This window comes from Diadema antillarum, unplaced genomic scaffold (assembly GCF_040938485.1).
Source record: "Diadema antillarum isolate AM-2024a unplaced genomic scaffold, OU_Dant_1.0 seq00000385_RagTag, whole genome shotgun sequence".
In the NCBI taxonomy this organism is placed as follows: Eukaryota; Metazoa; Echinodermata; class Echinoidea; order Diadematoida; family Diadematidae; genus Diadema; species Diadema antillarum.
The window spans coordinates 1,034,793-1,045,581 of NW_027271383.1; the positions used below are offsets into that span (position 1 = coordinate 1,034,793).

The 10,789-nt window shown below is 37.3% G+C and overlaps 1 protein-coding gene across 1 annotated transcript in view; it reads right to left on the reverse strand.

The window, feature by feature from the left end:
- Positions 1 to 9,848, reverse strand: part of LOC139731803 (tRNA pseudouridine(38/39) synthase-like) — a 171,252-nt gene extending 161,404 nt beyond the window's left edge. The window contains exons 1-2 of the mRNA XM_071642678.1: positions 9,808 to 9,848; positions 6,437 to 6,606 (exon numbers count right to left, since the gene is read on the reverse strand). Of these exons, the coding sequence (XP_071498779.1) occupies positions 6,437 to 6,606; positions 9,808 to 9,846 (209 nt within the window). The 5' untranslated portion in view covers positions 9,847 to 9,848. The remainder of the gene's footprint in view (positions 1 to 6,436; positions 6,607 to 9,807) is intronic.
- Positions 9,849 to 10,789: the final 941 nt, after the last annotated feature.

Below are 10,789 nucleotides of genomic sequence, written 5' to 3' on the forward strand. Positions count from 1 at the left end.
AGCTAAGCTTGAATGAACATCGCGGAGGTTGCTAGGAGCGTACTTTCTATTGTCAAACGGTGAAAACAGTCTTGCTTCCCTTTGAACATGATAGCGTCGGAAGGAAAACTCTGAAGGCGGTTTTCTCGAGATGCTGATTTCTTAAACCACTTGACATGCGCTAATAAAATCATTGATATCTCCGCAACCGAGTACTTTTATGAGTCATGTTATATATGACATTAAAGTGGAAGAGTAAGGGAATAATGTCATGTCATTTTCAGAAAATTGTCCTCCTCCGACTTTCGGATCCTTTTGTCGCAGCGGGTCACATATGTACTGTAATTTGATCTAAGCCCTGCTTTAACAGAGCCTTTCAAACAAGAGTTACGTTGACAATGTCTGGGCATTTTTTTTTCCCAAATCTGGCTTGTTAAAACGGTCCTCGCAGACATTGTCGTGGTGACTTTTGCCCAATTCTACCCTAGCCAGCTTAAGGGTAATTACCCCAACATTACCTGATATTACCCTTTCAATGCATCTGTTAGAATGCTCTTGTGGTAACATTCCTTTGAAACACTCAACACGCATGCGCAATACTTCAAACAGAATGACACAACACTCACCGATCATGCGCATGAATTGTAACCACAAACCCTTTGCGCATGATCAGGTAAGTTGTTATGAAAACCTACAAGTTTGGAGAAGGTTTTCAGTGTGGTCTGTTGCAACAATATCCCTGGTTCTCTCCTGGAAAGTTTTATTGCCCAAGACAAGGAACTTTGTTCTTTGGATGTTGTCCCGACATTGTCAGGATAATGTCTGTTAAAACAGGGCTTGAGAAAAAATATAAGAAGTATACATATTGTTGAGATGTTTTGTGACAATTGTATAACAAGGTACTAGTAGGCCTAACATTTGTGACCCGCTACAACAAAAGGATCCTAAAGTCGCTGACGGGTGAGCCGAGAAAATCGAGTTTGAAGTCAGATCATCAAAATCCCTCAAAACGTACTGATTTCTGTTTTTGACATAATTTTGTAGCCTAATGTATCTTCTATCATCTGCCAAAATTTTGAAGCTAAATGATCAAAGAAAAGGCAAGAAAATTGCATTTTTCTGGACCATAATCTTCCTTCTTTCAACGGAACAGAAACACGTCCGAAGATTTGGATTCAGCGCCACAGCTAGACTCCGCCCCTAGCAACGAGGGAGTGATCTCAAAGGTCAGAGCGTGGCATCCTGGTTACTGATTGGTTGTGCGTAGACCGCTGGCGCTATTCAAGCTTGAATGAACATTACGGAGGTTGCTAGGAGCGTACCTTCTATTATCTAACGGTGAAAACTGTCTTGCTTCCCCTTGATCATGATAGCGTCGGAAGGAAAACTTTGAAGGCAGTTTTCTCGAAACGGTGATTTCTTAAACCACTCGACATGCGCTAATAAAATCATCGATATCTCTGCAACCGAGTATTTTTATGAGTCATGTAATATATGACATTCAAGGGGAAGAGTAAGGGAATAATGTCATGTCATTTCCAGAAAATTGCCCTTCCCCGACTTTCGGATCCTTCTGTTGCAGCGGGTCACATTTGGTTGAGCTTAAAGAAATTCAAGTGTAATGGAACTTCTCTTTTGGTTCTAGTTTCCTTGGCTGCATTGGTACAGGCTGTACATATGTTTCTGTAATGGTGTATCAAATTGATGAGTCTGGTTTTAGATTTGAAATTATTTTGAGCATGCATAATTTAAAGAGAAATTAAGTAGATATAGAGTGTACTGTATTTATGTACAACAACTGCATTATTGCACTGTATTGTATTGTATTGTATTCCCAGTGGTGCCCTATAATAAAATGGTATATGGAATAGTAATTGCTTCCTCTTGGGGCCACACAAACAATTACAATGTATCAACCAATTTTGTTATCCCCTGAATGTGTCTAGGGGAACCATCACTGCTAACATCATGAAGACTAGATGCCAAATTGGATCACTGCTGCCATAATCATGAACAACTTATATTCTTAAATAAATATAATAGTACTCTATATCACTAGTACTTGGCTATACCAAAATTAACAAGTTTGCCCAAGGCCTCACACACAAATGTAAGGCATGGGGCTCTTCAGAGATCTCTACAGAAAATGATGACTAAGGAACTTCGGGCCCCATTCAATTCTCTATGTCCCCATAGATGCCTAATTGGATCACTGCTATATTCTTGAATAACTATATTAACTCATATACTTGGCTACTATACATTGTGAATGGGCAAGTCCAAGATATCGCGCACCTTACATAGGACATTCAGAGATTTCAAACCTCTGAAAAGTAATGAAGGAGCACTTGGATTTTACTGTTTATCATCAGGAGGACTGGTATCCCTGAGAAGAATACTGTGTTTAAGTTTGATGTCATTTGACCTTGGGTTAAGTATTTTATTAAGAAAAATATGGCAACTTACATATGGGACCAGAGAAAAACTGGATTTTTCAAAGTAAAGTTTGAATTGAAAATTCTCTGAAAGTACCATGCTGATCAAATTCTGTTTAGAAGTGAAGAAAGGTACAATACTAAAGTATCTTTCAGCAAAGTTTCACTGCAAAAGAATAAAGCATATTTTCATGAAGTTGATTTAATTAACTAAAGTACACCTTACATATGGGACATGGCTCAACTTACGTATGGGACATTTGTCTTTAGTGCACAAGTGCATTCATGGAAATGACTTTCAATTTCTCCATGATGTCATATTCAGTTCCACAAATCATACTACATGTAACAAATGAAATAGACTTGTAAGTGGATACTTTCCTGGTTCAGGTACCTAACAAAAGCTAAAATTAAGACAAATAAAAGTAATCACCAATTTACAATTAAATGTCTTAGTTTGGATTCCTTCATGCATTAACACTATCCTCATGGTGTCTACACATACAGATACTGTATACTGACACTCTATTTCTAGCCTATTTGTGATACTCTGGTCAATATTTTTTTATCAAATGGAAAAAAAATATTGTGCGAATTCTAGCTTGCGACCTTGATAGAGCCTATTTTACTGTAAAACATGATATATTCGCGGCATGAAATTTCCGTGAATTGGAGCCGACAGCCTTTTTCGTGGCATGAAATTTTCGCGAATTGCCACTGGCGTTCAATGCATGTAGTGTAGACAAAAACTTTCGCGTGCATTTTAATTTCGCGAATTTCGGCACTCGCGAAATTCGCGAAATTAAAATGCACGCGAAAATTCCTCGTTTTACAGTAATTTGTAGTCTTGATAGTTTCAACTTTAAAATCTAAAGCCATGTATTTGCAAATACAGTTTGAAGTGGGTACTTTCAGTAGCTCTAGGCTTACCTTGCAAGTTGTCTAAGTTTTTATAGAGCTTTGTAATAGTTTGAAATGCAGCACAAAACACAACAACAATGGTACTTCATTTTGCTCTGTAATCGTCATGTTTTGCCATGTAAATTTTAGCTTCTGCAAAATCCATCAAATTTTCCTGAAACATTTAGATTTTAAAAGCCATGGTAGACCAAAGAGATAGAAGAATGCAGATGTACCTATGCTGGCTGTTTTTTTTTTAATTGCTTAGCTTCAGGTCTATGAAACTAAAGATGACAAAATTTGCTTTACTTTGTAGATAAGTATGTACAGCATGCTTGTGTACTGATACAGGAAAGATTAACATTTGTACATTCAAATCTGAAGAGAAAATTTAATTTTAGATTTGAAACATTTAAGTAACTCACTGATCTGAAACTTACAATTTTGATAAATTCTAATAACCTCATTTGATCATACAGTACCAGATTGCAATGCATGTTGATAATGTGTAGATGTGGGGTACAAAGTAAGTATGAGTTATGGCCTGACTTGATACATGAAGGTGTCTCAGAGCACATCTGTCTCTTCAAACACAAAATAGAAAAGAAAAAAGAATCCCCATTTGTTTGTGTAATTTATGTTTTAGCACTCCAACCACAGAACCAGTATTGATATTGTGGTTCATGGCAAAAGTAAACTATAGTCTCCATTTTACAGGATTTTCAGAAATCATGTTCATGACCTTGATAAGTCATGACATATTCTGGGGGTGTGCAGTTGAAATATTAAACATCATATCAAAATAAAAAGTATTCTAGTAGGGTTTTTCCTTTGCTATCAACTCTAGTAATGACAAAGTTACCTGCTGTCACCTCAAGTGAATTTTCTTTTCAGTATTAAACCTGTAATGTTGTCATTGATGAGCGCCACAAGCACAATTGTTTTGATTTCCCTTTTGAGGCTGTAGCACATGCTGAACAGTGAACTGCACCTAAAATGACACTCAGAGAATCCCATTCCCTTGGACAAAGTTATTTTGTAGAGAGGTAAAGTTGAAAATGATATTAAACTGAATTAAGAAATGTCAAATATCAAAATGTTAAAAGGAGGAATGTTAATTGAAGACCAGCTGCACAGCCTGTAATGAAAATAAGAAAATACAAGTAGAAATGAATAAATTCTATATTTTCCTTTCTTAATCACAGAATGACTCAATAATGCTGTTCTTACACTCTCCCTGAGGTCCACTGAATAGGAGAGGCAGATAAATAGACATAAATATATCCTTCAGAGAACTGTAGGTGCAAAGATAACCATTAACCATTACCGAACAAATGTATAAGTACATACATATAGCATCCATGTCTAAAGGAGGTTTTCCCATTCACTTTGCATGTAATGTCCCATACGTAAGGCATTTGTCCCATACGTAAGCAAACTTTAATTAGTTAGAAGATGAAGGACTAATTAAATTTCAACATTTAGTTTTGCTAATATGGAGTTTAAATGAATAAATTAGAACTTCCTAAAGTATGATTGGTAAATGTTAGAAATCTTCAGAAAAAACTTTAAAAAACTTTAAAAAACATACTCAAATCCTTACGTATGGGACACTTCGTTCTGGGAAAAAGCATAATTTGCATAATTAATCTGCTGACCTTGTCTTACCAATTGGAAATTATACTAGCTCATACAGGGGTCATGTCCATAAAGGAACTAGGTCAAGAACAAATTCAGCTGATTTTAGATATTTTTCATTGTCCCATACGTAAGGTTTGTTTTTGATTTATGCAAATTAAGGCAGTATTTCTTGCATAAATTGGCATAATTCTATATTTTCTTTGCTGGAGATATACAATTCAACTCTTTGGCTACAACATGATATCAATAATTTTTAAATTAAATCAAGATGAATTTTGAGCATCTGAGGGGACATTATCTTGGACTTGCCCAAATGCAGATTTTTTTTTTTTTTTTTTTTTTTGTGGTACATTGATTTTTGCACATTTGTGCAACTTGTGGCTGGTGCCAATTCTAAATCCAGCCAAAATATCTTCACAATTTCATCTGCACATTTTGAATGGGTTGACAATTGCACATCCAAATTCCAGAACCTGCGAATATGTTTTTGAGCGGCTCAGCACAAAAAATAATCGCGTGAAAATATTGACGTTTCCAGTACACCAAAATTAAAAATTTTGCCCAAGGCCTCACATACACTATGTAAAAGCATGGGGCCCTTGAGAGATCTCACAATTATGATGAGTAAATCTTGACTTATACGAGTATATTCACACATTAAAATTCAGCTGTCCTACTGGGTTGACGCTTGAGTGAAATTTAGCATTTTTGCCCTAAGTATAAGGTATGTAGCCCGTCTTTAAGTGGATGGCTAGAGAAAAGCAGGCACAATTTCTGCTAAAAAAACAAAACAAAACAAAACAAATTTATTCTTTTTCATATTCTAAAGTCATTGAAGTCAAGGGTTCTTCTTTGGTTTTAATGACTTTAAAAGATGAAAAAGAATGATTTTTTTTCTTTTCAATTTAGCACGCATCATCGATGCAATGGGGAAACAAAGTGATACAAATTTGAGTTGGCTTAGCATGAGTTGCATAAAGTTGCATACACAACAAAGTAATGACAAGATTAAAATACAGTATGTCCCCAAAAAAATTACAATCAGATTTTCGCATCAATAACACCCAATATGATTAAACAGTCGAAATGCTACTTCAGGGTCTTAAAACATAACATCTTAGCTCTATTTTGCAGAAAACTCCATTCAATTTGGTTAAGAGGTCACAGAGAAATGTGGATTGTTGTAAAGCATGTCATGAGTCTGATTCTTCCAAGTTTAGCACTTGGATGCTCTTGTGTGTGAACACAATAGACAGAACTTGGATGGAAAAGATTCCTGACATGCTCAACAAATTCTGCATTTCTCTCTGACCACTGAAGGAAATTGAGTGGGGTTTTCTGTAAGATGTGGGCAATGAGTTATAGTTTCATACCCTGAAACTGTATTTGGATTGATTCACTATTTTTAAAGTTATCATTGCGGAGGGTCCCGTTGTAATTTTTTTTGGGACATACGGTATAAACACAACATTTCAATATACCTTGAAAAGTCAAATGGTCTGCTGACTCTTGATTTCCTTCCCTTTTTGGCTTCTGCATCTGATTCTTTACTTTCAGTTCTTACGTTGGCTGATCTGTGCTGGTCTAAGATTTTGTTGACTTTACTCCATTCTCTGTCAGTAAGTTGCCTCTTTAAAATATTCTTGATTTCCTGCAAGGATTGTGAAAGCAAACAAAGAAATTGATTTGATATGAGAAGAATGAATTGAGGTCAAGTCTACAAAAGCAACATAAGTTTCCATGAACTTCATGGGTCTAGATGCAATTTTACATCAGACCTCATAATTTGACTTCTGGACACTTCAACTATAGACGGCACACATCGCATACAATGAAGTGCTTTTACAAATACCATTCTGACATATATAACCTACACCCATGCATAACATGAACCCCACTTTTCAAGACTTTTCTGAAGGGGAAAATGTGCAGGTTTTAAACTTGAAAATGCAGTATTGCTACAACATCTACCGTAAATGCAGACATTTTTGCCATACATTAATTTCCATATATTTCACACTACTTCTGGCTAGCGCGAATTCTAAAACCTGTGCAAATATCTTCAAAATTTTCTCTGCACATTGTAAATGGGTTGACAATTGCACAGCATGAATTCAACAACCCATATGCTTTTGAGCCACTCAGCGCGAAAAATCAATCACGCAAAAATATTGATGTTTTCAGTATGAGCATGGATATCTGTCACTTTCCTAGAAGTACTATTTAAGAACAAGTTCACCTCACATGTGCTCAAGTGAATGTAGCAATGTCAGTGGAAAACATCAGTGAAAGTTTGAGGAAAACTGGACAATCCATTTGAAAGAAATGACATTTTTAAAGTTTCAGTGGCGCCATTGCTGGATGAGAAGGCTACTAAAATTTGTGATGTCTCATGTGTAGAACAATTTTATATTCATATATTGATTCACAACAGTAGTAGCAGAAAATAAAATCTGCCATGGACTTGACAAAGCCCTATGGACGAAAATTCGTCAAAACTACGTCTTTCATAGAGTTTTCTTACAAATGAACTACTGTTGTGAATCAATACTTTCTTGGACTCAGAGCAGAAACATATTGCTGTTATCGTGAAATAGTCCACCACTCCATTTGCTGCCATTTTGTCATAGCTGGGGACTGCTTTCGACCTCCATAGACATTGCACATATATAGTGAAGACGCACACACAGAACAATATCACGACTTGGCCACCTTTTTTATTGTACATAAATCTAGCGTTACAACTTTTTCACTGTCATCTTATTTCCTGAAGTTCTGTTCTAACACTGTCACTGTCATTGTCACCTACTGTCACACACCCATCCCAGGCCAGTTTAAACTGCTGAAGGCCACATCAAGGGGCCCCGAGTAACATTTTTTGTCATTTTGTTAAGAACAAGTATTTAAGTGAAAACTTATGCTATTTCAATGAAGCAGATTCAGTTTTAACAAACCGAAGCAGAAAAAGATAAGTGTTATCATAAAAGTGAAATTTTATAGCCAAAAAAGATGTCAAAATATGCGTTTTTGAACAGAGTACGACAGTATATGGGACTACACGGACATTGATCACATGACTCACAATTATGCAAATATCTCAGCAGTAAAAAGTGATAAACACCATAATTTCTTGCATTAGTGTCCTAACATACCAATGTACAAAATTACACCGTGTAGGTATTTTCAATCTATCCTCTTCAAAATGACATATAACATCACATAAAAACCAGAAATATAATATTTTTCAATAATTTCCATCTGTGTGGCCCTAAAACTAAAAATGCCAAAAATACCCTCAGCAGTTTACGGGTTTATTAAACTTTATCCTATGTATGGACAAGTAACTATACATAGCCAAGTCGCTGTATAAATATGGTCGGGCTACTGGACAAGCATATCTTCAAGATATAAGCTTGAGGATTATATACAGGTTCAATGCCTGGCCTGTCAGCTGTCGCTGTACAGAATTGCAGAAGTCGCTCCCATCGCATGGATGGCGTTATTTATATACCGGTACTGTATATGCAAGCATGGTATTACCTGGTCGTCGGGGAAAGTTCCGCGGAGATTGCGTCTGGCTTCACGGATCCCCTCCTTATACACTAGGAGAGCGATAAACGTCAAAAATATACAAGACTCCTCCGGACAGACAGATCTTTCTGTCTAGGTATTACCGGACACCATGGTATTACCGGACATGCACATTTTTGCGTACTTATGACATTCTGTACACGCGAGACTTCGTAGATTAGCCTCACAGAACTTTGTGTGGACCGAAATCGCAAAAAACGCGACATAAGAATGTAAAAACACGAAGAAATTCACATTTTACCTCAAATTTATAGTTGAGTGACCTGCACCTCGTCATAATTAATATTTATGCATGTTTGAATCACATTTCGTGACTGAAATTCTATGAAATCCCACTCACATACAGGAAAAATGCTGAAGATTCCAATAGAACCAAAAGTTTACTGATCAATATCAAAAATTTGTGGTTATCGTCCTCAAATGCGAACGATCCGGAATAGTTGTGCGCTATAGGGGCCCGCAACTCGTCACCCGCGCATGCAGCTCCCATAGACAAAGCACGTAAAATAGAAGTTGTGGTGTTGTCGATTTCTCACAAGGTTTTATTGCGTGAACTGTTCGAAATGTTCAAAACAGACATAATTTTTGATTTTTACCGTAAAATACGAAATTTGAGCCTCATTTGCCGATTTTTTCTTTGTCATCCGCTCGGTGAGATCGTGTACGGTGATTTGTGGGATGAATTGTGATTCTGGTGCAAGGACTAGGTGCGAAAGACGTCGATTATTTCATTGCAAAAATCGTGTCTGGTAATACAATGCGATTTTGCACCGCGCAAAAAGACAACTTTTTTAGAGGGGTCCTAGGCCTAACTGTGAACTGTTAGATGTTTGGAACATATTTTCTGTGCCTTTTCTTCTCTGAAAACTGGAGCGAACAATTGACATAAGTAGGCTGAATTCGTAATTTCCAGGAGTCTGTGAATAAGTGGTGTTATTTTTAGCCGAAATTTCATCCTCTGAGTACGGAATTGAAAGCCACGAAAAAAAGCGTCCGGAAATCGGATCTACCATCCTACCTAGTCAAATGGAGTAAAAATAACCCACATGGGTTTGTACACTCGGGACTGTAAAAATGGATAATGCCGCCGCGCCTTGGCTTTGCTTTGCCGTTGGATGCATAGATCGAGAAATTAACCTTTAACTTGCTTTAAGCTGCACAGATAACGATAACATGGGAATGAGCCTATTGGAATAATACCACGAAAATTGGACACATTTCTTTATCGCAGATCATGATGATTCATATGATTCTATCTTACCTGGACAGTCTGATTTCGGTGATCCATCATGACCGACATCATGAGAGTACAGAGACAAAATTGCTCAAGGAGTACGCGCAGCTTCTGTAAAATCTTTTGCAATATAAACTTGAAATTACAACATTTGAGATCATGAGATGACCCGTGCCGTCAGGCAAAAGCGAAAATATTTCAAAAATGTAGGACACATGCAAGAGCAGTCGCTCTGAAGACCAAACTTTGGGGACGATCCCTGAATAATTCCTTTTTAGTTTCTTTATACCAAAGTGAGGAACTTAACTGAGGAGCTTGGAAAGTGAGAGAGCGACACTCACTGACCACAACTATAAACAACGGCGTAGCCAGGATTTCATCTTGGGGGGGGGGGGGGGGGGTTAGTCTGCGAGGGAGCGAAGCGACCGATCCCGAGCGAGCGGAGCGAGCGAGGCGGGGAGGGTGTGTCCCCCCTCCCACAGTATAGAACTTTCTGCATTTGGATGTTGTAAATGGTGCAATTTGATGCACATGTTTTTGCGCGTTTTATCGACGAGAAACAGTCCCACTTGTTTATGGTAGCAGTTTATTTTGATGTAGATTATTATTGAACAATTTGCCTATAAAATGGTATAATTTAGATACACTTCTTAATTCTTTTCACTGAATATTATGAACGCGACTGAACCCGAGCGAGCCCGAGCGAGCGAGGGGGTAGGGGAGGGTGTGGGAGGGGGGTGTCCCCCCTCCCACGGTGAGAACTTTTTGCATTTTGATGTTGAAAATGGTGCAATTTGATGCATGTTTTTGCGTGTTTTAACGAGTTGAAACAGTCCCACTTGTTTAAGGTTGCAGTATATTTTAGTGTAGATTATTATTGAACAATTTGCCTATAAAATGGTATAATTTATACTAGTCTTCTTGTATTAATTCTTACACTGAATATCATGCTGTCTGTTCAGCAATCAAACAGAAAAAGCATCCACACGAGGGTGTAGATAGGGGCATA